General features: G+C 35.8%; 4 protein-coding genes across 12 annotated transcripts in view; 2 read left to right on the top strand and 2 right to left on the bottom strand.

Moving 5' to 3' along the window:
• Positions 1-113: 113 nt before the first annotated feature.
• On the bottom strand, positions 114-9,404 carry LOC123880788 (RING finger protein 10). Its single transcript, XM_045929084.1, has 12 exons — positions 8,892-9,404; positions 8,448-8,625; positions 6,840-7,028; positions 6,387-6,477; positions 5,098-5,319; positions 4,489-4,647; positions 3,711-4,188; positions 2,968-3,104; positions 2,636-2,750; positions 1,957-2,237; positions 1,363-1,639; positions 114-784 (listed from the first exon to the last, which is right to left on the bottom strand). The coding sequence occupies exons 1-11, from the start codon at positions 8,980-8,982 to the stop codon at positions 1,412-1,414; spliced, it is 2,169 nt and encodes a 722-aa protein (XP_045785040.1). The 5' UTR covers positions 8,983-9,404; the 3' UTR covers positions 114-784; positions 1,363-1,411.
• A 2,405-nt stretch (positions 9,405-11,809) lies between these two features.
• On the top strand, positions 11,810-15,540 carry LOC123880790 (elongation factor Tu). The gene is made up of 7 exons (XM_045929086.1): positions 11,810-12,007; positions 12,351-12,551; positions 12,887-13,053; positions 13,545-13,788; positions 13,923-14,114; positions 14,644-15,010; positions 15,273-15,540. Exons 1-7 carry the CDS (start codon positions 11,968-11,970, stop codon positions 15,454-15,456), a joined length of 1,395 nt encoding a protein of 464 aa, XP_045785042.1. The 5' UTR covers positions 11,810-11,967; the 3' UTR covers positions 15,457-15,540.
• A 1,135-nt stretch (positions 15,541-16,675) lies between these two features.
• On the bottom strand, positions 16,676-20,665 carry LOC123880796 (GTP-binding nuclear protein Ran). Of its 2 annotated transcripts, none has more exons than XM_045929104.1 (3): positions 20,511-20,665; positions 19,689-20,141; positions 16,676-18,713 (listed from the first exon to the last, which is right to left on the bottom strand). In XM_045929104.1, exons 2-3 carry the CDS (start codon positions 20,112-20,114, stop codon positions 18,498-18,500), a joined length of 642 nt encoding a protein of 213 aa, XP_045785060.1. In that variant the 5' UTR covers positions 20,115-20,141; positions 20,511-20,665; the 3' UTR covers positions 16,676-18,497. The 2 variants fall into 2 exon arrangements, with proteins under 2 accessions (XP_045785060.1, XP_045785061.1); XM_045929105.1 differs by having other exon boundaries at positions 20,421-20,601.
• Positions 20,666-21,503: 838 nt separating this feature from the next.
• Positions 21,504-27,419, top strand: part of LOC123880795 (syntaxin-1A) — a 79,391-nt gene continuing 73,475 nt past the window's right edge. For 4 of the 8 annotated variants that reach the window (XM_045929096.1, XM_045929098.1, XM_045929095.1 and 1 more), the window contains exon 1: positions 21,506-21,742. In XM_045929096.1, coding sequence (XP_045785052.1) covers positions 21,710-21,742 — 33 coding nt within the window. In that variant the 5' untranslated portion in view covers positions 21,506-21,709. Of the gene's footprint in view, positions 21,743-27,419 lie in introns of all 8 variants that reach the window. The other 4 variants (XM_045929094.1, XM_045929099.1, XM_045929097.1 and 1 more) reach the window with 2 other exon arrangements.

Here is a 27,419-nt window from a genome sequence, read left to right as displayed (position 1 = left end):
TGAATTAATTTCTATACTGAGATTAGTTTGATAAATAATTCTCATTGATGAATCAAAATAAAAACAAAAATATATTCACATAAAAGTTTATTCAATAACCCATATTAAATAATAATTATTAGGAGGGGGAAAAATAGCTATGTACTATAATATAATATAACCTTTCAACAAGCAAAATATTTAAAATATTTTCTTACAAATAAATTTCTCTTTTTTCAAGACATTCATTTATTTTTAGGGAAAAGTCATAACATAACCATGTACCGTTTATTGGATATTATATAACTTTACAAAATTCACAATAATCATTAATATACTCACAAAAAAATGTGTTCTTTTTTGTCAACACTGATCTACCAATAAGCACTCAAGGGATAAATTCTAATGTGTAATTTATTTTGCTAGGTCTGTACAGCATAATTCTTTCTCTGAACATACATATTTCTATAGAACTGCCAGTTGTGGCGTTATAGTAGTTTAAGAAACGGTTGTATAATAGGGGTTAATAAAACACGAGTGTGAGTTTAAAAGTCGAGCCGCAGGCGAGGTTTTCAATAGTATTATTGTAATACGCTAGTGCGACACTACGACACAGTAATTTGATTGCACCTACATTTAGAAGACGAACACAAGAGAAATTAAGATGCGATACGTTAAGCACAAACAGCGCGTGTACAAATCTTTGCAAGTGTACCATTTGCCCAGTCTATGGTTTTCTATGTTTGTACGCTCAATGTAACGCATTATTGATAGTGAATTTTACTGTATGTATATCATTTTTTAACCCCCGACCCAATGTCTGTGGCACCGTAGCGCCTAAACTAATGAACCAATTTTAATTTAGTTTTTTTTTTGTTTGAAAGGTGGCTTGATCGAGAGTGTTCTTAGCTGAAATCCAAGAAAATCGGTTCAGCCGTTTGAAAGTAGCTCTTTTCTAGTTACTGTAACCTTCACTTGTCTGGGGTGTTATAAATTTTTAATTTACACTTGTCTAAACTTTATCCACTGAGAGAAGTTGATATAGGTCTTTTACGTAATTCCATACAAATGACAAGAAATACAAAGACAAGAAAGTCATTGGGCATAACAATTTTGCGTGACTATCCTAACACGAGAGCTGTTTTCCATACTTAATTTTTTATCTTTGTCATTTATATGGAATTACGTAACAGAGAGCCCTATTTTACATTATAATTAACGGGTACATACCACGATTAATTTGTGTTTAACTGCCGATGAGTCGAAATATCGGCAGTTAAACAACAGCAATTGTGGTATGGACCCGTTATTTATAAAATGTCGTTAAATCACGAAATAACCTTAAAATCATTCGAGAGCCCTATATTAACTATCTCCGTGAATGTATGTGTGTAGTGTGTAAGAGATCTAACTGCAAATGAATGAATAAAATCTATGCTGCACGGTGCATCCCAGTGGCAAAGAGAACTTTCTGCTTGGACTTCTTATTTTTCTTGCCGGAGTGTGGCGCTGTGGTGGGGCTGCTGGCTAGTAGTGCGGCCTCTATGGCGTCGCTGAGTAGTGCAGCCCTCGGGGCCGAGCCTTCCTCCTCGTCGGGCGGAGGCGGCGGCGGAGGCGGTGCCGATTTACGTACACGCCAAGTGCCGCTTGCACCTGCCATCTGTAATTTTATTTTGTTTATGATAACATTTGAGTTAAAAAAAAATTGTTCAATGCATTTCTTTGTCATTAAATAGCTTGCACCTGCCATTTTATTTTGTTTAAGATAACATTTGAGTTTAAAAAAAAATATTCAATAGATTTCTTCATCATTAAATAACACACTTGCATAGAAAATGTTTATAACACTATTCAAGGGCTAACAGGCTCTATTTCATCACCTCCCGCTACCTCGTTTGTGGCCATAATTATGGAGGAGGTTATGTGGAAAATATATGTAAATCAATCAAAGCCATGTCCTCAATATTTAATAAGTACCTTAGCAAAGGACAATCCGGAAGGGGAAGTCACACTCGCTGTAGGGCTGGCTTGTTGCAAGGATGAAGTTGAGCTAGTTGATGGAGTGATGGATTCAAAGCTCGTGATAGATTCTTCAGTGAGTGGTGGGCTGCCGTAAGTGTGCGGAGCGGGCGGGAACAATAGTTGGTTGGAGAAGTCAGGTCTGGGTGGACCCTCCATGGCCCGGCGATAGGCTCGCTCGCGACGTCTCTCGTCTCTATCGTGCTTTGCGCGAATGCGAGCTCGGCGTTCTAATTCCGCTGTAAAAAGTAACATATTTACAATAAGATTTTGATCACCCAACCCATGTGCAATTAGCGCCTTGAAAATGAAACTAAAGCGTCAACAAACTAAGAGACGCATCCGTATGCCGCACTAATAAGTGTGCATAATTAATTATTTGGCGCTCATTGTTACGTCCGCGACTTACATCCGCCAATTTGCACACTTTGGTGTAGTGTGCATTGATATTTGAGCCACTAAGTCAGTAAAATGTACCTAAAGAATAAATACCTTTGATTGAAGTCAAAAATTCAGTACCACCGATTTCAATTTAATAAGGTTTCCATTTGAAGCACTGTTATGAAACATCTGTATTGTTTACTAATGACAGAAATAACTTTAAGTTCAATAATATGTAAGTTAGATTAGAACTAACCTGCAAAATTTCCAAGTGCTGCATCAGTAACAAATGGTGGATTCAAATCAAGTTCCACAATGTCAAAGGAACAGTGGAGCGGCAAGTGAGCAGTGAATGGCATGTGCTTTCTTGTCTGAAACGAAAATTACATTAGTAGTTTATGAAACTTTTGAATATTTGTTACTAAAACAAGAACAAACGAAACGAACAACTGCTTGTAATTTTATTTTATTTATTTTTATTTTTCATGTACCAAAATTGTAGTTACAAAGTAATAATAAATCAAGTTACATTGGAAATGCTTATCTCTAAATAGAGATTTCTCCGAGCTTCTCATTCAAGATTGTTACCTGTTCAGTGAGAGAAAACGTCTCACGATGCAGGACTCGGCCGCGAATGGTGTTAGGTGCTGAAGCCAGAGCGCCCCACGATGCGTTCAAGACGCGTACATTCAGGCTGTTCAGGAAAACCTGCTGGCCATCTTCAGCTGGAAATAGTAAGCAAAGCTCAAATCTTAAGCCCCGTAGCACAGATATCCTAAGACTATGCCAGGGGTCTGCCAAGACTCAGATGCATTTATTATCAGCTACTGCCCTGCTCTCATAGTATCAAAGTGACTCAGCAGGTGGTGGAAGAAGCTAACTTGGAGTCTACATGATCAAATCAGAAATGAGATCTATAGGAGAACCAGAGTAACCAACATAGCTCAACAGGTTGGGAAGGTGAAGTGGCAACATGATATGAAAAACAAATAGATGTTGGGGTATCAAGGTGCTGGAACGACGACCTCGCAAGGAAATCCCTATAAAAGACCTATGTCATTGAGAAATGGATCAATGTGATTTTTTGATTAGGTACAGTTGAAGACCAGGAGAGTTTCATTTAAGTTACTCTTTATTTACCCCTAAAATTCACAGAGTTCCCACAGGATTTTTGCAAACCTAAATCTACAAGGATGCTAGTTTACATTAATTTGCAAAACAAATGATGGATATTTGCAATTCTTTATCAGTAACTTTGTAATTCTGTCACTTTTAATGAATAGCAGATACCATTTCTAATGCCATTTATTTAGAATTCTGTGGTTACAAACCTTGATAGAAATAAAAGTATTTTGCTTGATTTTGCTTATCAATATCCACATAAACAGATTCTTCAACTGCTTCTTCATCGTCGGGTACACAATCAATGAGTGGGAACTCCTCAGATGGATTCAAATCAATGTTAACATCTAATTTGAACTCTTTTGCATTTGGATTCAAGTCCGATTGTAAATCCAATGCAGTCATTTTATCTTCTACTACTTCTAGACAAGTAGCGCCTTCATCTGTCACATCAAACCAGTCAAGTTTTGCATTATTTGTCACCTCTTGTTTTTCAAAAACCGTGGGAGCTTCATCTATGATGTTAGCTTGGATGTTGGTGGGTTCTTCGTACTGGATATTGATATTGTTTTCCTTCAATTTAAGCATTTGTAATGCTTGCTCCATGTAGACAATCTCTGTGGTGTCAATTTCAGCTAATATTTGTGTTTCAATTTGTTTCCTGTCTCTCTCTAAGATATCCATTACCTGTGAAAATAAAAATTGTTTTCAAAAATGTTTTGTGTTGTGACCCATCACTTTATATTACGCAAATCAATGAAGATTAAAGTCTGGTATCCACCAAAGCAGAGGTGGGCAGAGATATGTGTGAACCAATAAAATTATTGATAGTTGACATAATAATTTTTAGACTAGAATAGATTTATGTAGTTTTAAAATACATATAACTTAAGTGTAAAATGTGTTTGGCAATCCAAGGCCAAGGATATTGGGCCTTATGGAATTTTCAAAATATAATATGAATATTAATAGTTTATAATGGCTTACTTGTTGCTTAGTAGCTAAGAACAGTTTAGCGAAAGGTGCCCCTTGCAGGTCTTCGAGGGGCAGGATGTGGCTCTGCTCGGTGTCCTTCAGTGTGCCGCGAGGCGGCGCCACCTCCACTATGGTGGAGCCGCGTAGACGGCGCACTAGACGCATTGTTACCTGCACCATTGTATGTTGTTACTTGCATATACTTATTGGCATTAATGAATAATTTTTTTATTTAACCTGATAGTTTTAACTCTGTTTGCCGTTAATGTCTTTCAGTTGTGGGCAGGTCAAAAAACAGTGATCTCAAGACATTGCAAGAAAAAGATCGGATGTGTGGTCCCAAAATAAGAAAGTGGAAAGAAATGAAGGAGGCTTTGACAATTTTTTATAATATGTACCCAGTCTTAACCCACAGTCCACATTGACTGAGGATTAATAAATATTTGTCCTGGTGATAATAATTATCTCATCAGGCGGCGACTCCCACTTGCACCATGTGGGGCTTCATATCAGCAACATTCAAAGATGTAGCACACGCAAGACCCGGCGGCGGGTGCTTCTCATGAGCCAAAAATACACTGACTGACTGACATTATTAATGTCTGATCTGATGATAATCACCTCATCAGGTGGCGACTCCCACTGCACCATGCGAGTGGGCTTCATATCAGCGACATTCAAGGATGTAGCACACACGGGGCACGGCGGCGGTTGTTTCTCGTGAGCCGCAGAGTAGTGTAGAATACAAGCCCAGCAGTACACGTGGCCACAAAGCCCCACGCGGCCCGCTACCGGCGCACCCAGGCAGATTGGGCATTCTGACTTGCCTGTGCTTCTCACCACCTACAATATTAAGAGTATAATATAGAATCGGGTGAGCTTAAAGGCCCGCGCACACACAAACTGTTATCCACAAAAATTGCCCACTTAAAATTTGCATTGCATTACATACAATATGGTGGACTATTAATACTGAGAATACCCATACTAAAAGACGACGAAATTTAGTCCTCCATGGACAATAATTTAAGCCTCAATAGCTCAAGGTAAAAGTGTCTGAAATCCAAAACGTCAGTGGTTCAAACCCCACCTGTTGTACTATTGTCCGACCTACTCCTAGCACAAGCTTTACTTTTAGTTGGAGGGTAAAGTGGAATATTAGTTACGATAAAAATGGCTAATATTCTTTCAAAAAAAAAAAGTCCCTTCTATGTGCGGCCTAATCAGTGATTATATCACACTTACACTATGAGGTATTTACACTATGTGCAGTGACTATAACAAGTTATTACCCTGTTCAATGTTAGATAGACACATAAAGAGTTGATCATTCAACTTCGAGTTTTAATAATAATATTTCAAATCCCTTAAATTTTTTACCCATGACTCATAGAATACAAAGAAAAAAAGCTCCAATTAAGACAAAATTAACAGAGTTTAAAACATAAAACTATGGTCAGAATTAATTACTTTGATCTGTTCACTTGTATAAACTTTTAAAGCAAAACCTTATAATCAGTTTGATAAAAATATAATATATTTCAGGGCATTAATAGAAGGATTACAATATTATGATAATTTTTTAATACATTTTATCTTTAGTAGGTAAGTAGTTTATTTCATTAATCATCATACTATTGGAATGGAATGATGATGTCATTCTCTCACAAGTTACAATGCAGGAAGTAAAATGTAATGACCACCTATATCTATTAGGTTATAAAAACTTGCAAGGTGATCCAAATATAAATACAATATACATAACATTAAGTTGAAGTAAACCTTTGTTCAATACTTGTATTTGTACACCTGATGAATTTATACTGTGCAATCATAGTCTATTGGTATAGTTGTAAATAACATTATGTATATGATTAGGAAATTATAAACAAAGGTTTATAAGTACTCACAATTTCCTCAATTTGCTCCCATTTGAGTGGCAAATCAGGGTCCATCAAGTTCACCTTGTAATCCCCATCTTCCTTGACCACAAATTGACAGCTGGAGGAAAATGTTTTATTAGAACAAAATTAAAAGCTTAAAACATGACAGATCCTAAACAGCCTAAGTCATTCTTACTCTGAGAGAAAACTTGTCAAGATGATAATGATGGTGTTGATTCAAAATTCAAAATATTTTTATTCAATTAAACTTTTACAAGTACTTTTGAATCATCAAGAGCATCTACCACTGGTTTGCAATGCCTTTCCTACTGAAAAGAACCAGCAAGAAACTGATGAAGATAAAACAAGGAATAACAATGAATTATGATATTATTTATTACTGTTACACTGATATATCAAGAATAAGATATGCAAATATCAAACAGAAAATAGCAAGTATATAGTACTGAAATATCTTACTAGGCGCGGAGGTAAAGATCATGTTCGTGTCTGTAAGAGACCCGCTGGTCTTGCCGACGTGGCACAGGACCTCTCCTGTCCATACCTCCTCGGGAGGGATACATGAAGTTCAGCAAATGGTTCAAGTTTTGTTTTTTGCTGCCAGGCGTAAACACTGAGCCTATTTCAGGCTCTTCATCCTCTTCTATCCTGCAGGTGGATTACAATAATAAGCATTTTTTCTTTTCCGCACTAACATGATGCTAGTTTGGTCGAAGGAAGTTTTCAGTGAAATTATCTTAAACTAGCTGATACCCGCGACTTCGTTCGCGTGGATGTAGGTTTTTAAAATTCCCGTGGGAACTCTTTGATTTTCCGGGATAAAAAGTAGCCTATGTGCTAATCCAGGGTATAATCTATCTTCATTCTAAATTTCAGCCCAATCCGTCCAGTAGTTTCTGCGTGAAGGAGTAACAAACATACACACACACACACACACACACACACACATACAAACTTTCTCCTTTATAATATTAGTGTGATTGTCACATGCAAATTCCACTATGTGGAAAATCACAAGTTTTCAAAAATAAAATTTTTGACAAGTTCAAAATCACATAGCTAAAATATTATCTCTTCACACATGCTAAAGAACAGGTTTATGTTTTTATGCACATGCACCTTTTAATACTTCATATGCAGTACTGAAATACAGCAAGTTTGGTGCTAGGGAGGCTTACGGCAGTAGTCTCATTTTTCTGTCAATTATTCATTTCGGTCTAAGAATTTACATAATTATGTTTATAGCTGAACGACTATTGCATAACTAATTGCTAAACTGTAAGAGACAGAGGAGTTATCATCTATTCAAATAGGTTTAGTATCATTTTTGAGTTTATTTTGAGTACAGTTAGGTGCTTGCATACAATAGACACATATGTATAACATGATCAATTGTGTTGTACACAATCTCTGAACTAAATGGACAGTTTTAAATTTAGTTATCATTGGGAACATTAAAAATGCTAGCAATACATTATATTATTTACATTATTTACATATTAATTACATTATAGACCTATCATATTAGTTAGTAGAGACTGTGTACAACAGAATTAGGCACATTTTCTTAGTGCAGAAACAAGGCCAGAATAAGCATTGAAAGAAAAGAAGGTAAAGCTCATATTTTAAGTTAATTTCTTCTAGTTAGATTCTTACCTAGAATAAATATGTAGACTTACTAAATATTAAAATTCTAAAAAAAATTCAAATTATTTTTATTCAATTAAAATTTTACAAGTACTTTTGAATCGTCAAAATAATCTACCACTGGTTCGGAATGCTGTTCCTACCGAGAAGAACCAGCAAGAAACTCGGCAGTTGCTCTTTTCAAATGTATAATTTACAGTAATATGCCATATTGTATACAAGCAATTGCAGCGCCGTGTATTGCTGGAGTCAAATCCAAGCTTTTTTGTCATTTACATAATCTTTGATTGTATAATAAGCTTTTTTCAGGAGCATACTTTTAATAGATTTTTTAACTTGTGTAAATTTATTATTAATTTAATATTTAATTAAACTTTTAACCTGCACCTGTAAATTCAAGTATGACCTAATTAAGCTTACCCGGTGTTCTGCGCTCCACCCACAGCGAAATTGGTGGTACCACGGGTCCGCGGGCGCTTATCCATTTGACCTCTACCCCTCTGTGATGGGACATTCTTCCGAATAGGGTCATTTTTTGGTACATTGCCTGATCCTTCACGTTTCTTATTATTTCGTGGCCAAGGTTTATAGGTTGATTCTATGAGAAAGAAACTATATTAGCAACCTTATCACTTACAACACATTTCATAATAATAATAAGGTTAGTGCACTGATAAGCGCTGTCAAATTCCTACAAAATTGGTACATTTTACCTTACCTTACTTTGTACTGCTTTGAGATTTATGTGAAATAGACCTTTGTTACACAACATAATATTTTATTTACTTACCTACCTGTTTCGTCAATTTGAATGGAGAATGACTAGACTAATGGGCATGACGTGATGACCTTTCTACAACTCACCTGTGCCTTTTTTAGAGTCCACGGCCGGGGGCCTCGACTGTTGTAAAGAACGATTTAGAGATTTCTTGTCCATTCTGGATTCTTCCAACATCCACAAAAACCAACAAGCGGGGTACTCCGCAAGGAGACGAAAATTTTACGTTCAGAGCCGACATTTTAAAAAGCCATGTTTATAATCCAAAACAAAGAGAAATTCAAACTTCCCAATATTTAATACAACTAGCCTAACGATAGGTACACTGACAATAGCTTTGAACACAAAAAGGGAGTATTTTATACTCCCTTTCGTCGCTAACGACGAATTTCACAAACGAAAACAAATTATCGCCACCAATATGGCGACCAGCTTAGCCGGCAGCCAGCTAAAAACCAAGATGCGCACTTCCGCCTTCCACTGTATGATTTTATTTTCGTGAATAGGAAAAAATAGGTTGAATATTAAGAGAAGAACATTGAAAAATAATTTGTTTATAAAAATAACAATTTCTGTGCTTGAAATGTTGTGACAATCATTTTTTTTTGTAAATTAAAAGTACTATTCTTGACTTTGATGTGAAAGAGATATCTATACTAATAAATAAAATTGGAGTGTCTGTCTGTAATTTCGAAATAACTACCTCATATTAAGCTCATATGGTTATTTGAACGATACCATAACTGAATCACACGTTTTTAAAATTTTTGTCTGTCTGTCTGTCTGTCTGTCTGTCTGTCTGTTTGAAAAGGCTAATCTTTGGAACGGCTGAACCGATTTTGACGGGACTTTCACAGGCAAGTAGAGGATTGACCAGGGCGTAAAATAGGCTACTTTTTTAACCGACTTTTAAAAAGGGAGTTGTGTTTTTCTACCTATGTACACCGAAATCTCCGAGATTTCTGAACCGATTTGCGTCATTTCTTTTTTAATCGATAGAGGAACTTTGCGACATTGTTTCATAAAAAATTTGGAGTCCAACTCCTCAATCCTGATGCTGCAGGGGATCTGACCAATCCACGCTGGCGAAGCTGCGGGCATCAGCTAGTTCGAACTTAAAGTTAAACTATAATAATATCCTCTATACGTGCTTTGATAAAATTTAACTGATTCCAAAAAAAGAAGGAGATTCAAGGAAATAAAAATATAATAAGGATATTCAGGAAATAAAAAAAACTTTTATTTACACACATACCTATATTATTAAAAAAATATGATCTGAACATTTGTTTAGATCTTTACATGACAAACCACCTAAAAAAAAATATGTTTTGGCGGGTAAGCGTAGGAAAGGAAAACTGGAAAAGTACACTTGCGAAAAATTGATCCGTTTAAAACGCAATTAAAATATGAATAAAGCAAATGTACCCACCGATACTGCTCATGTGCCTGAAGAAGAAGCTTATCAACCGTTGGTCATTACTTTATTTATATATTACTTTATGAAATAAGAACAATGTAATTTACATTGTCTAGATGAAATTTTTTTTCTGGCAGTTGTTCACAAAAAGTTTAATATGTATGTTAATAATTTGCCATTCACATTGTTATTTTCAGTCTCGAAACATGCCTCCGGTTCCAAAATTTTTTATTTGATATTTTATAGATACCTACTCCTTCAACCTATGTGCCTAACACCACGGTTCCAAATACGGTACACAAAACTTCAACAACACAAGTAAAGACAGAAGAAGTACAACTACACAAGACTTCGATTACCTATTCGAGTACCTATAAAACCAAATCATAGATTTCTTAAATGATATGTTCTACCTTTGTTCTGTAATATGAATAATTCGTTTTATACAGTAAAAAATTAATTAAATATAATAGTTAAAAATTTGTCGCATAGTTTTCATTACTCAAAACTGCTGCATTTACTGGTGTAAAAGTGCTTTTTAGACATTTTATTATCACTAAGTAAATTAAAATCTTAAGGTGGATGCGACGGGTCTAGTCGATACTAGAGCTAATTTCTTAAACTGGACCCTTTCCAGTAAAGATTTTTATATAAACCTGTGAGGATGATACTGCTATTGTCGCAATTAAAATGCCATAAGCGTACGTTGTCGTGTTAGTTTACAAATTGCGAAAAACCAAATTAAATTTGAATTTCGGGGGCAGACCCGTCTCATGCCCCTTAAACAGTTTTCAAACTTCAAGGTATAACCCTGTGGACTTCGTCTGTGTTGGTGTTAGCTGGCGGTCGTGCTCTGCCTTTTTGGAGTGTTTTTTTTTGTTAAATCTGACTGGAAAGCGCTCTAAGGGGGTGCCGTGCGTATATGTCGGCGAGCGCCGGCACAGACGGGGTCCACACTTGTATAGTTTAACTAACTTGTTACAAATAACTACAAACTTGACATTGGCTAATCTTTGTAAAGCCAGACGAGAGAAAAAAAAAAAAAAAAAAAAAAGGTATAACCCTTGATTTGGACTTCGTCTGTGATGGCGTTTGCTGGCGCGCGTGCTGTGCTTGTTTGGAGTGTTTTTTTTGTTAAGAGTGGCTGGTTTTTGTGTTAGTTGGTGTTTTTTGGTGGTGGAACTGACTGGGAAGCGCTCTAAAGGGGCGCCGCGCGTATGTCGGCGGGCGCCGGCGCAGACGGAGTCCATACTTGTATAAATTCAATAACTTGAAAATATCACAAACTTGACATTGGCTCATCAGAGTAAAGCCAGATTTAAAGAAAAAAAAAAAAAACCCTTGATCACACTGCTTCCGGTGTTTTCATTGAATCTTTCGTCTGTGATCAAGGATCAAAATAGCTAGAATCCAAAACCATAAATCCTGTTGAAAAAAAAAAAAAACATTAGGCTTAGATCACACCATATGACAATAAGCTAGCTTCCATTGAACTTGAACCGGGACATGTAAAATAGTTTTAACAGTCTATTATTTATGGTTGTTAATAATAATAAAAAAAAATTCAACTCCAGATTGTCTATGAATATTGATAATTTTGTAATTTTGGTGTGGTGAATTTAATCAATAATAAAAAAAAATTTGCTGCAAAAGTATTTTAAAATTGTGTAAAAACAAATAATACATCAACATCTAATTTTATTTGTAGTGCACCTGCTGTGGTTTGTGCGGCGCCCGGTACAATGGCGACTATATCATTTGCTAAAAGTTTGGTTAACCCAGGTATGCTTATTTATATTTTTTTATTCTAAAAAGGTATTATCATTATTCATAACTGAAAATGTGTCCTAATATCTCACCAGTTTTCATCTTGTTAAATTTGTAAGACTTTGTGTTAATATATTTCATAAGGTTAACCTTCTACTATTATGTAAAAGCGGTATGCGTCCTTTATCTGTTGTTGGTTAGTTTTGAAACTAATGCAGTTGCTATCGTACTTTACTGTTAAGGAATTGTAAAGAGTTATAAATAAAGATTTTTCATTTTTTCATTTTCAACTATCAAATTCAGCTTTCTGGGGTTCCGGGGATTTACGATAGGTAGATATATTTTTTATATGTTACAGCTCTCAAGTTAGTTTTAAAACAGAGCCAGTGTTCACACATACGATGCACCAGCTTGCCCGCCTTGACGCCACTAAGTATCATACTAAGAAGGAACTATGCTGAGAAACAGGTGTTTGAGAGGAATAAACCACATTGCAATGTGGGTACAATCGGGCATGTTGACCACGGCAAAACAACTTTAACCGCTGCCATCACCAAAGGTATTATTTATACATACATATTAAAGCATAACTGACTGACTGACATATCACCATACAGCCTCTGTCTTCTCTTTATTGATATGGCTGTTATATGATAACAGTTATGCATTCTACATGTTTGAAGACTATAAATTAAGCTTCATTATCTGTCTAGGCCCTGAACAAAACTTGTGATTATTGCAATTCTATATTTGATCCTTAAGAGTTATGGATTATGAAATTCGAAATTAGGATAAGCTGTTCTTTCTATAAAGGTGCTAATTTAGATCTGGTATTACTAACAGTCATCTGTCATTGCAATAGTTTAAAAAATGTATTTTAAAACATTTTTACAGTATTATCTGATCTCAATTTGGCCCAGAAGAAAGGCTATGCAGATATTGACAATGCCCCAGAAGAGAAGGCTCGTGGTATTACCATCAATGTGGCTCATGTTGAATATCAGACTGACAAAAGGCATTATGGCCACACAGACTGCCCTGGACACGCTGACTATATTAAGGTATTAAAAATGTATTATATGTTCTGTGATGTGTGTTATATATGGATTAATAGAGTAAGAGAGTTAGCGAGGGCAAGACCTTGATTATTTTATATAAAAAGAATCAAAAGAAAAATAAAACACACTTATATTTAATTAATATAAGTAAGTAAGTAGTAATAAGTAAGTATTAATAGTGGTTAATACAATAACCACAAATACTAAAAAGTAAAAAACAATTTTTGTTTCTACACATGTAATTTATGTATGAAGTCGAGCGAGCATGATAAAAGAAGCTAGAAATCTAAGTGTTGAAGCTCGCCCAAATATATTTTTTAAAATTTTCTTTGGAATAGTATTAAAAATCATGTCATGTATCACTAGATACTTAAAAGTTGTGGCAACCTCCTGCCAGAGGCTCTTAAAGTTTAAAGGTGTGCCTAATGTGCTTCAGCCTAAGAAAACTTTTAATAGTTAGATAGTTTCTTGATATCTTGTGGCTGTCTTTTCAGAACATGATCACAGGCACAGCCCAGATGGATGGAGCAATCCTCGTAGTTGCAGCCACCGATGGAGTTATGCCTCAAACTAGAGAACATTTGCTACTCGCCAAGCAAATTGGTATAGAGCACGTAGTAGTGTTCATCAATAAAGTTGACGCAGCTGACCAGGAGATGGTGGAACTGGTGGAGATGGAGATCCGAGAGCTGATGTCGGAAATGGGTTACGACGGTGATAAAATACCTGTTGTCAAAGGTACTTATCTTATTAAGCCTGCATCCCAGGGAGCGGGTGCATCCTGCGGGGCGGCCTGGCAATGCATAGAGCCTGGTATGCCCTTTGGTGCTAATCAAGTTCTAACCTATTAAAAAATAAAAATGTGTTTCCAGGTTCAGCATTATGTGCATTGGAGGGAAAGAGTCCGGAAATCGGGGCGGAAGCTATCACCAAACTACTTGAAGAGGTGGACAGTTTCATTCCAACCCCGGTACGAGAGCTGGACAAGCCGTTCCTGTTGCCTGTAGAGTCAGTGCATTCAATCCCCGGCCGTGGAACTGTGGTTACTGGCCGTTTATACAGAGGTATACTTATCATTATCAACATGTCAAAGTTCTGAAGTTGCAACAGTAGTTCAATACTTCATTTGCACTGTACAGTTAGCCTCAGGGGGTTTTTTTTAAATTCTGATACTAGTTGGTCCTTGACTATGATCTCCCCTGGTGGTAAGTGATGATGCAATCTTAGATGGAAGCAGGCTAACTTGGATGATAGGGGTATGGTAGTTTCATTAAACCCATGGTAAAAAGACCTTGAACCTCTCTGACATTGAACCTGTGCAGTGGGTGATTAATTGATGTACAGTAGTCTACAGTTGTACAGTTTCTACAGTATTTATGTATGTATGTATTTAGTATTTAGAATGAGGTGTGATATGATGTGTATGGGTGTCAAACTATCACTTACGTATTTGAAGAACATTTTTTACTTGTACAAACTAACTAAAACTGTCCACAAAAATTTGTAGGAATATCCACAAAAGAAAGAAAGGAAGAACTTTTTAAGTAAGAAGAAGTTTATTAAAGAAGTTATTAAGAAGTTTAAATTTTTCAGGTGTTTTGAAAAAGGGAACAGAATGTGAAATAGTTGGTCACGGAAAGACAATGAAAACAACTGTGACTGGTGTTGAAATGTTCCACAAGACTCTAGAAGAAGCTCAGGCAGGTGACCAACTAGGAGCTTTAGTGCGTTCTATCAAAAGGGAGCAGATCAAACGAGGCATGGTTATGGCTAAACCTGGTACTGTGAAAGCTCATGATAGTTTTGATGCAGCTGTCTATATCTTGAGCAAGGAAGAGGGCGGTCGTGCTAAGCCTTTCACATCGTTCATTCAGCTGCAAATGTTCTCTATGACGTGGGACTGCGCCACTCAAGTCACTATCCCTGATAAAGAAATGGTTATGCCTGGGGAAGATTCTACGTGAGTATACTTATTGTAACAACTATTTAGGCCTCCGTACCTCAAATGGAAAAAGGAACCATTATAGGATCACTTTGTTGTCTGTCTGTCTGTCGTGTTTGTCAAGAAAACCTATAGGTACTTCTGATGATGTGGACACCTTCGTGTAGGAGTCAGACTCCAACTTGACTGAGTTATTTTCTTATTACCAAGTCCCAATGAGCTACGATCTAGCCTAATAAAACATCTATTGACAACAATCTAATTATATCTTGTTTATTAGTTTGCAGTTGAGGCTCCTGAAACCCATGGTCTGTGAAACTGGTCAACGCTTCACTCTTCGACTTGGAGATATTACTTTGGGAACTGGTGTCATCACCAAACTCAACAAAAACCTCACCGAGGAAGAAAGGTTGAAACTATTGGAGGGAAAGAAGGCAAGGGAGAAGGCTTCAGCCAAGAAGTAAATTATTATTATTATTAGTTAAGATTAGAATTGTAGATAACTTGTATGTACGCATTTAATTAAAAGAAAAATAAACGCTAAAATACATGCCTTCATTCTTTTAATTACCTTGCAATGCTTTAGGGTGGAAGACAGCGCTATAATACTACTGTCATAAAACCGTCTGGTTTTAACTGAAGCTTGTCTGAGCAAAGTCAAAGTATGTACGCTCTACAGATCTCACCCTTAGATAGCGCATCTTTCTGTTAAAAAGCAATAAACGAGTTGGTATGAAACTTTTCACTTGTGGTTTGCCATATGATTTTATTATTCATTCTTCCGAGAGGTGAACCCTACATTTGACATAACAGTTTATCCATAAAGTTAAAATGGTGCGTGAGAAGTCATTTTTTACGGATTATTGTACTACTCTAACGAGTAACGACAGATGGCAGCGCTCCAAACACGATTACCTATCTTTGTATATCTCGATAAAAAAACCGCTCGGGCCACGTCCTGTCTAGGGTTCCGTACGTCAAAAGGAAAAACGGAACCCTTATAGGATCACTTTGTTGTCTGTCTGTCAAGAAACCTAGGTACTTCCCGTTGACCTATAGCACAAGTATAGGAATAAATCTGAAAACCGCGAATTTATGGTTAGTTACATCATTAAAATAAAATTAAAATGTGTTTCAATTTTCAAAGTAAGATAACTATACCAAGTGGGGTATCATATGAAAGGGATTTACCTGTACATCCTAAAACAGATTTTTATTTATTTTTATGTATAATAGTTTTTGATTTATTGTGCAAAATGTCGAAAAATACCCGAGTACGGAACCCTCGGTGAGCGAGTCCGACTCGCACTTGGCCGGTTTTTTTATGAAGCGCAGATCGGACCTTGATCACCACATCATTAAAAATATTAATACCTTTCAAGGTGGGTAGTAGTTTGTTCTATGCAACATAACGTCCGTCATCGGGTGAAATTTGTATTTTTAGGGTTCCGTATCTCAAAAGGAACCCTTATAGGATCACTTTGTGGTCTGTCGTATAACTGGCAAGAAAACCTGCAGCTTTTATAAAATAAAATAATGAAACTGGCACGCGCTGGCTCTATTAGGTATTACGTATTACATAAACATGGGAATCGAACCCAAAACTCCTCATTTGCAAAGATAGTACACATAACACAAGTCACGACTAAACAACAGGTAAATATATAAAATGAAACAAAATCATTTACATGAAATTAACTTTATTTCAAAAAGTATCGCCAGATTGTGAATCCTCTACATCTTACTAAAGGAGATATCAGATGGTTCATTTTGCGAGTAATTATTTGTTTCATTCTACGTTGTTCACAGGTCAGGCAGACAAAATGACCCCTTCATCGGCTCTTTTTAAAGTCCAGTCAAAATAGACATTCGGGGTTACAAGAATTCGCATAGAGTTAAAAGTTAGTAAGTACAAATGTTGGGATAACACCATTATAAATTAATTGTGAAAGTCCCCATTGAGCCCGAATTTGCATTTTTTTTATTAAAGGTCAAAGTTTACAAAAATAGGGTTATTGCATTTTCCAGCTGAACAGCAAGTTCTATAATATAATAGGTCAGACAAAAATTGTGGATCATGCAATTATGTATAAAAATGTTTCAAAATTTATTGTTGCGAATATAAATATGTCAACTTTTATTAAATTTGATTTAAAAATAGTTGTAGTATTACATAGTATTTTAAGATAAAAAATACAGATTAGCTGAAAAATGCAAAAACCCCATTTTTGTTAACTTTGACTTTGAATAGTTTTTTTGCAAATGGGTTGATCCGGAGTGAGGACTTATCACAATTCATTTATAACGGTGTTCCCAACATTCATAGCTTATTGCGTTGTTTTTCAGCTCTATGCAAATTATTGTAACCTCCTACTTCTTGAGCTAACTTGACCTGGCTACTGTTCTTGAATACGTCTTCAAACGAAGTTGTGTGCACCAAGATCATTGGTAGTACAAATTATGATCTAAGAATTGACAAAAAGAAGGAAATGAACTATAAAAACAGAAGCGTATTTTCTATTTGAATATAATTTTATCGCTTATACTGACAAAATAATATTTTCCTACGCGCGTCCACTATAGGTCACAAGATAAATTGGTCGAGCTTGTGTGAAAGTTCTCCCGATGTATTCAGACGTTTCATTTTTCGTTCATTCGCATCGCGAGTGAAATGTTAGTCTTTTTGATTCATTTTGTGCTCAGACAGTTTACTGTCTTCCCCCTCCCTTTAGGATGCAAAATGAAAAACAGAAATGAACAAGAAATAAACCATCTGATGTCACCTTAACTTCAGACAGTAAATTACAATATTCAGTATTAATCACTGGACAATATTGTGATTGTTTTTAAATAAAAGTATGTAAAACATGTTTCATGATAAAGCATGTAGTCATAATTTGACCAGACAAAAGCTTGTTTTAAGCAGATCTTCATTGCATCTTTAATTAATTATTCAGTAGGAACCTACGCAAAGAGACAAGCTGAAGAAATGTGCACATTACTAGATGTGCAAACTGCAATCGATCGGCTTAAAACAATTTTTTACAAAAATAATACTCTACAGTAGATCTTAATTAAACCAATTTACGAAATATGTATATCAGTTGTATACATTATACAGACATGACATTACAAAGCTCTCACAAGATGAGGGTGCATATAATATGGTACTATATGACATTGAACTAAGAACATTTAAATTATTAGTGTTGAAGCTATTGATCAAAGTTACATGAACTGATAAAAGTAATTATTTAATTTACCACATTACATCAATGTACAAACCAATTGCAACCTAATAGAATGGAAATTTATCAAAAAAATGAAATTCAATTCGAATTTATTGAACAAAATTTTAATGAGAATTTTTAGCTTAACATTACATTCTAAATACTTCCATCACTTTTCCAAAGAGCACACAAGGAATTTTATTTTTATTTTTGTGTTATATAAGATTCCAAATGTTCCTCTAGAGACGTAACATAATGCTATACATAATAGTTATTTACAAGTCTTCATCTTCCTCCGGGAGAGCAGTGTCCTGAGCTTCTTTGAGATCCTTTTCAATTTGGTTCTGCCATTGTGGGTCCATGGTGACTTCGGGTGGTACGAGAGCAGGCATAGCAACAAACTCTAGATTACCATCACCAATCAGCTTTCTTGCCAGCCACAGGAAAGGTTTTTCAAAGTTGTAATTTGACTTGGCTGAGATGTCATAATACTGAAAAGATAAATTTTATTGTTTGAAGATTGTTTAGTTGAACAATATCTGAAATTCTGTTATTAGCAAAACTAAATTAGCATTGTTGTATATTTTGGTTTAAATAACAGACGCTTTTCCACAGAGAGCCAGAGGCTTATGAAAGGGATACCAATATATTTTAGTTCAGATTCACTAATCTGAACTAAAATATATTAGTTTACTTTTAGCTATTATGTATAATAGATAGAAGTATATGGGAGCTTTCAGGATTGATGGCAATGCAAATCAGACAAATATGATTGTAGCTATCCAGTAAATAAATATATAGTACAACTAAGTCACATCAACAAAATTTACAAAAAATAGTCACAAATGAAGACTTTTTTTTCTCTCATCTGGCTTTACAAAGATTAGCCAATGTCAAGTTTGTAGTTATTTGTAACAAGTTAGTTAAACTATACAAGTATGGACCCCTTCTGTGCCGGCACTTGCCGACATATGCACGGCACCCCCTTAGAGCGCTTTCCAGTCAGTTTTATAAAAAAAAATACTCCAAAATGGCAGAGCACGCCCGCCAGCTAACACCAACACAGACAAAGTCCCCAAATGAAGACTTCATGTTTGTAATATTTTGATAATTAGCTTTGTGATGAATTAGATAACAAAGCTTTGTCAAAATATTGTGGAATTCACTAAACAAAATATAAAATATGGCAACAGTAATGTAAGAAAATGAATGATTTTCAAATCCTTGTATATTGCTAGCTGCAAACCACAGTGGCTTATAAACAAAAATGCTACTCAATTCTATGCTAGTTTATAGTGCTAATTTTAGCATTAGTGGCTAGCTCAAGATACTATTATCATATAGAAATTAAAAAAAAAAAACGAACAATAAACATGAAGAAATTCTCATAACTTCAATTCAGAGTTCAGACTCAGTCAGACACTTCACTTCAAAAATATAATAAAGCTTAAAGTACACATAATTACCTGGAGGTTCTTTTTCCTGTGAAAAACGATAGTTTTCGCTTTGACTTTCCTATCCTTGATGTCAACTTTGTTTCCACAAAGTACGATGGGAATACCTTCACACACTCGCACCAAATCCCTGTGCCAGTTGGGTACATTCTTGTAAGTGACACGAGAGGTTACGTCGAACATTATGATCGCACACTGACCCTGAATATAGTAACCGTCTCTCAAACCTCCAAACTTCTCTTGCCCTGCCGTGTCCCAAACATTGAATCTGATAGGGCCACGATTCGTGTGGAAGACTAGAGGATGGACTTCCACCCCGAGAGTTGCGACGTATCTTTTCTCGAACTCTCCAGTCAAATGTCGTTTCACGAATGTGGTTTTGCCAGTACCGCCGTCGCCGACCAGCACGCATTTAAATGTGGGCATGTCATCTGCCATTTTAATATTGTTTTTATTATTCTTTATCTGAAAACAAACGTTGCAACATGTAAAATAATGTTTCTATTGTCATGCACTCATGACGCACCACTTATGCAGGTTCACAATAAATTTCGCTGTACTGCTAATTAACAATTCCGCTGTTTTAGATATATCCGAAACGTATATTGTAAATAATTAAACGTTTTCCATCGTAATCTTCCACTGGCTGCTCGAATATTTGTTTTAAGTTTAGCCCGAATGGCGCTCAACTATCCTCACAGGAATTTAGCTCAGTGGTACCGAAGTTAAACAGTTATTACTCACGATCTACACAATCTTTGTTGAAAATATAAAGCGATTTAGAAAGCGCATAACGAATAGAACAAGTTCATTGTATATAAAATCACAATTTACCAAGATTATTTAAGTAATTAGAGATTAAACTCTATGCTCTTAAAAGTCGTTACGGCTCACAATGGCGTCACTTGACTAAACGGAAGAAATCTTTGACAACGACAGGCGCATTTACTGAAGTAGTCATATCAACAACTATATTTTAAATTACAAAACAACTTATACGATGAATTTACTATATTTTTAAAATCACTAACTTTTTAATTAATTAAATTTAATTTATCAATCTTAATTTAAACTAAATTTTTAATTATTAAAAGTTTTCAAATAAATAAAATACAAAATGATAGAAACTGACAATTACAGACCAATATGTTATAATGCGTACCTAGAGAGAGTACCACGGTTTTACGGATATGAGTACCTAAACCACAGAATAATTTACGTAGTTATTACGTATGGTTACTTAATTTATTTCTCTATTTTAAATCTACCGCTCTTTTTAACATTTACCCTTTGGTTACTGTTTGGTTAAAGAAAAATAATTAAAATTTGTATAACTAACTACCACCGCTACCAACGATACATTTTATTATTATATTATTAATTTATTATTACACCGATTATGTTTTTTCTATATTTATATTTAGAATTATTCTCATATAAGTGAACATTGTTCTTCTGAGAAAATAAGAAGAATAAAATTCAGTATCAGTTCAGTAATTCCAGAGATTACTTCATTCAAAGAAACTTTCAAACTTTAACTGTTTATAATATTAGACTAGACTAATAATATAATAGTTACAACTCAAGCGACTCGTCAAATCTTAATAATTGATTTCAAAAAAGGAGGAGGTTCTCAATCTTTCAATCGCAATCTCAAATCGGAATCTTTTTTTTAATGCTAATGTTACACGCATTTTCTAAAACCGTGGAATGTAATTACCCCATGGATGTATTTACCCACCCACATCCATGGTAGTATTCTGCTTCTGTTCTAAGTTCTGACGTCATATGCGTCGGCCGCGCCATCTGCAACTTACTGTTTACATTTTGAGAACTAGTCTGTGACATTTTATCTCTACTAGACTGACGGATGGAAGTTTCGTTCGTATGGTTCGTTCGTTGTATCGATTTTTGGAGTGAAGTGAACTAGTGTTCGTGTCCTTTATTATAGTGACGTTTGTTAAAAAAATATCTGTGAATGGGATTGTGTAACGAGATAAAACGTTTATTTGGTGTGTGATTTTCTATAAAGGATGACGAAGGACAGGTTAGCGGCGCTCCAAGCGGTAAGCCTCTCCTTTACTCTTCATCTCCTAATATAACCAATGGTTTTCCGATGACCTCGAATTGACAAAGAGGTGGCTGTGTTTAGGTATATCTTGCGTCTATGTGCCTATGTACCTCTGCATTTATGTATTCAGAAGCCCAGAGGCGTTAAGAAGTGAGGTAGCTCACAAGATTTCTTTTTCTAGTCGCCCCACCCGCGACTTCTGCTGAATGATAGTGGTCGGTCTGTCATTGAAGCGCGACAATTTGTTGCGTTCCAGAGTCTTGACACAAATCTCCAACAATCTGCATTCAAGAAACTTATGTCTGTTGTATTACCCAGTATCAAATCAGTACCAAACAGAGCCTTAAGCTTCATCTTGGCCTAACATTATCTAACCTGTATTTTTTCTCAGAAGTGGAATATCACTCATAAGACTGCTCCAGTGCTAAATTTAAACCTTTTTTCTTACACATTAGAAGTTTATCCTAATGGAAGTTAGCATTAGTCATCAAATGTGTAGGTGGACAGTATGACTATACCCCAGAGGGTTTTTCCATTTTGACATTCTTATTGAATGCTTAGAATCAGATTGTGCACACTTTTTGTTAAAACTTCCCAAGAATTTAGTTTACATAGGAACATAATACAGAAAATATACCTTGCATATGAAAAAAGTGACTATTTTTTCTGTGCTTGTCATGTAACTAATTTGGCTCCCATAGTCGTAGTTGTTGTATCGTTATTCCATATAAGGAAAAAATGGAATGAAATAAAATTATATGAAGATTTAATTTAAAAAACTCATTGACCACAAGGTGAATTTTTTGAAATGCTCCTTTATGCGGACTAATAAAGTTTAATTTTTAATGAAAATGTTCTATAAAATATAGAAATCACTACAGAACTGAAAATAGGTATAGAAGTGGTAAACTAGAGTGCGCTTGTCAGCGTAGAGGTCTAGTGAAAAATCACTGCACATTAGCTGCTGAAAAACTAAGGAAGGTAGAAGTGTTTTCTTGAATTATTTTTATTTGAGTTGTTAAAAATCGGCGACCTGGGGCCTTACTACCATTGCTTGAAGTAGTAATGTTTTAATATTGTTTTGACATTTTCATATAAAACTTGTATGAAATTGTCAAAACAATATTGAAACATTATTACTTTTAGCAGTGGTAGTACGGCCCCTGCTGTCACAGAATTAAAAGGTCAGGAACAAGCAAAAAATATGAGAAGAACAGACTTATCCACCATAGTGTACTGGGAAAAGCAATGTTCGTAGATATTTTCAAAGCCATGCTTGGAATTTTTTCTTCCAAGGAAATTGTATCCAATTGTGTCGCCATTTCAAGAGTAATTTTGATTAAAAGCCCAAAAAGCATGTTTTTGTTGAAACATTAAAGTTTTTGTACTTTTATAGTTTTAAAATAAAAAGCATCCAAGCTATCTTACCTACATACACAAATCAAGCTGAAGTCATTTCAGTTACTAAAAGCCTGTTTGTGGTGTGGTTTGTGGATCCTATCTGCAAAGTCAATGATTTTTTTTTATATAATATCAGTAAGCATAGTTCAGGTTTTTTTTACTTTTTATCTGAATTGCATTAGAGTACCTTAAAGGTCCTATTCACTTTCACAAATCGCGCCTATTCGACGCCCCTAAAAAAACCGGTTAAGTACGAGTCTGGCTCACACACGAAGGGTTCTGTACCAGATAAAACAACTTACTTTTTTTATTATATAACATGTTCATGAATAGATTTTTTTTTGTGATGTAACCACAAATTCACAGTTTCCGAAATTTTTCTTTCATGTGTCTAGGTTAACAGGTAGTACACTATAGGTTTTCTTGACATACACGACAGACAGACAGACAGACAACAAAGTGATCCTATAAGGGTTCCTTTTTTCCATTTGAGGTGTGGAACCTTAAAACAACAAAAAAGAAATATTAGAATAAACCATAACAGCACCACAAGCTTCATTCACTGATGCCGCCCCAGTCTGACGCTGCTGCTTTCGGTTATAGCTCATTGTACCTGAAATCATATTATTTAACTCGAGATTTACGATACTACTTGTCGGTGCTACGCTGGTTACGCTTTATCAGCTGACGGTATCGGTATCCGGCGCGCGGCCTTCGCGCAACTTGACTCATAAACATCCGTCATACTTGCATCATCGATCTCGCTTTTAATCACCGTTCGTTTAACGATACAAATCGCAAACTGTTTTCAACGTAGTAATTGATTTTTAAACTCGCCGCTATTTAGTGCGGTGCGTGGGGTGAAACGTAACGTCATACATAACAAAACGTGAGTTTTAAAAGGGCCTTGTACAATCAAAGTACCGCGGTAGTTTGACAGATACAAGTGTGACCAGTTACGATTGTTGCTGTTTGCTAAAATACATTGTTGCACCAAAAAGACCATAAATTCAGCCAATCACGGCATTTGAGATGGTATAATGATTGATGCAGCTTTTTCGGATTCGACCTGTTAGACCACTTGGCGTTTTCATCCTTTTGCAAAAAAGCCGCTAACCCCCAAACTAACTTTTTGAGTTATCGCCTAAAAACATGGCTAAGTTTTAACACTAGTTTTAGTTTTCATCATCAAAACTACCTTACTAGACCTCTAGTTTTTTACTTATTCTGTACATTTTATACACAGGTGTTCTATAATTCGATAGAGTTTCCGAGAAATTCACGATTATAAATCCGCCCACACACTACCGCAGACGTAAATGCGACACCCTAAGCTACTTTCAAAGAATTAAGTAATTCCCTTTCGGCTTTGTGGTCTTTGAATTCCTAATCCAAACGGGAATCTCATCTAAAATCATTTCTTTATTTACTTATGCTAAGAGCTCATACGATACAAATCGCTTTGTATGCTCTACTAGTGGGCTGCACGGCGCACCGCATAATGTGCTTTGGTGCAATTTTGTCCCACTGATGACAATTTCCAAAAACATGCGCAAGACATTCTGAATCAAAGTTGAGGAAACGAATACCTAAGAGACATTTTCAGCTAAGTACTATGAAGCACTTACCCAACTTTGTATTACGGCTGACTTGTTATAATATAAGGACAAGGACGTTTTTGTATGCCTACATTTCTTCCGCTGTTGATATTTAGCTTTGTTCTTGACAATTGAAACCGTTCTAAGGCTGTTCCGGTACAAGCTATTTTAAACCGTCATAAATTTTCAAAGCGATAGTAGAAACTAGAAACTAATTTAAGTTTTGCAATGATTAAGTGAATATTTGAAGTATAAAGTTACTTCGTTTCATTGCCGTCCTAGGAGCTAGTTCCCGAGACAAGAAAGCGTTCGCTGGACGTCACGTCATGAGCGCCGACCTGAGAGCAGAGTGACATTGATAAGGCTCCGTTTTTACCCTTTGGGTACGGAATTCTAAAAAGAAACACCCAGGCGATATACTAGGCTTACTTATCCATTCTAATATTATGCCTAATTGCGAAAGCGTGTCTGCCTAATAGTTTAACCGATTTTGATGAAAAGTACAGAGTTATCTTATCCCGGGGAGGGACATAGGCTACTTTTTGTCCCGGAAAATCAACCGATTTATATGTAATTTGGCACAGGGGTAACTTGCGTCCCGAAAATAGACATAGGTAACTGTTTATCTGGAAAATCAAAGAGTTTCCACGGAATTTTCAAATTGATAAGTGTATTTCAAATTGATAAGTGGACTCCATGAAATGCGTATATCTAAATTTGTGAAATAAATTTTCATTTCATTTCATTTCATTTAGGTATACGCGGAAGAAGTCGCGGGCCTCATCTAGCATTAAAATAGGTTTTCCCTATTTATCTAACATCCTCTATGGCGCTCATACGGGCCGTAGAGATGTGGGGAGGGGCTTTAGTAAGGCCCCATTGTGAAGCCTCAACGTCATGCTCTTGAGATCAGCTGATTCACGTCTTGCGTCGAGTCTATATTTAGATGTCTTGTCTCGAGTGGATTAATGTTTGCGTGATGCTCTTTCAGTAATTTTTTATAGATAAACGTATGTTATAGTTTAACAGGTGAATGGAAACATTGGGAGGAACCCTGCAAATATATGAATCTGAGAGTTCTCAAAGGTGTGTGAAATCTGTCGATCTACCAGCTAGGCCAGTGTGGTAGATTATGACCAAACCCTTCTCATTTTGAGAGGAGATCTGTGCTCAAGTGAGCCGGCAATGGGTTTATCATGATGATGATGATAGTTCAGCAGAGGTTTTAAATATTTTGGCCTTCTGAATCTGATTAGTAGCCAGTTGTAATTTATCTTATTAATATTACTTAGTGGCGGCCTGCCCCGACTTCGCCCGGGTTGAAGAACATGGGATAGGTTAAGGTATATAGCCAACTAGCTGATGCCCCCCGCGACTTCGTCCGCATGGATTTAGGTTTTAAAAAGTCCCGTAGGAACTCTTTGATTTGCCGCGATAAAAAGCAGCCTGACACTCTCCAGGTCTTTAACTATACCCATGCAAAAAATCACGTCGGTCCGTTGCTCCCTTGCGACGTGATTGAAGAACAAACCAACAAACAAACTAACGCATTTATAATATGGGTAGTGGCCTTCATCTAGAATAATGAACCTTTCAAATGGTGAAAAAGAAAAATGTAATTACTATATTAAGTAGGTACCTACTATACTACATAGGCAAACATTTTATATACCCAAAGCACAAATAGAGCTACATTTCTATTAACTGCTGGTCAAACTTCGAATTAAAGTAATTATAAAAAATCCTTGTATTGTTATTCAGTAAGACGAGGACGTTTCGGTTATTACTTATTCATGTCTGGGAACGAATCCGCTGAATGTACTGTTTTACAATTGTTTAACAACGTTACACTTGGAAATCAAGAGGGGGAAAAACAGGTCGTGTTTTTGGCTGAATCCATCAATACCTGTAATCTGCAGGGAATTAAAATTCATTAAATCGAGGTTGGGCTTTTGCCGATTGACTGAATGGCTTTTCGTGATTAATTTAATTTCTGTTGTTTTTTATTTCCATATCGGACGATGTTCTTTTGACGATTGATTAAATTACATAATAAATATAGCTTCATGATATTAAATCGTGTCGAAGCTTTTCGAACTAATTGGAATGAAGATTACTTAGCACCTATATTATTGAATTGATTGTTAACCTTTATTACTTTATAAGTAGGTATAGTAGGAGCAGTTATATTTAAAATAATGCGTTGAATTAAACATACACTTTCTCTTTTGTATCCCATTCTTTTCGTTGTTTGAGCCTTTTAGTAAGAGTAACTTCGTACCTACGCTAAAATATAATTTTTGCAGTGACTTGACTTTTCTTGTCTTGGAGAAAGAGCGATGTAATCACCGTCTGTTTATGTTTGCTGGAGTGCACAAACGTCGGAATTACTGCATTGTCAGAGAGATTTAGGTACGTCTAGCTGAAAATGAAAATAGACAACTTCTCCCTACTATATTGCCAGATACTTATAGAATGCTATGATATTGCCAGTGATATTGCTGAGTAAAGCTTGCGCGATTGATCATTAAACATCTATAGAATCGCAGCGTTAACGCGATTTAGCACCGGTTGACGCAATCACGATTCTGAATGTGAATTGTAAAGCCTTTACAAATCGATATCGCTGTGAATTCCTAAAATTTATTACTGCTATTTGCCGCATGTTATTGC

Source organism: Maniola jurtina, chromosome 3, assembly GCF_905333055.1.
Source record: "Maniola jurtina chromosome 3, ilManJurt1.1, whole genome shotgun sequence".
Taxonomy (NCBI): Eukaryota; Metazoa; Arthropoda; class Insecta; order Lepidoptera; family Nymphalidae; genus Maniola; species Maniola jurtina.
The sequence above is the reverse complement of the archived record's forward strand: the minus strand, read 5'-3'. Positions and strand labels throughout refer to the sequence as shown.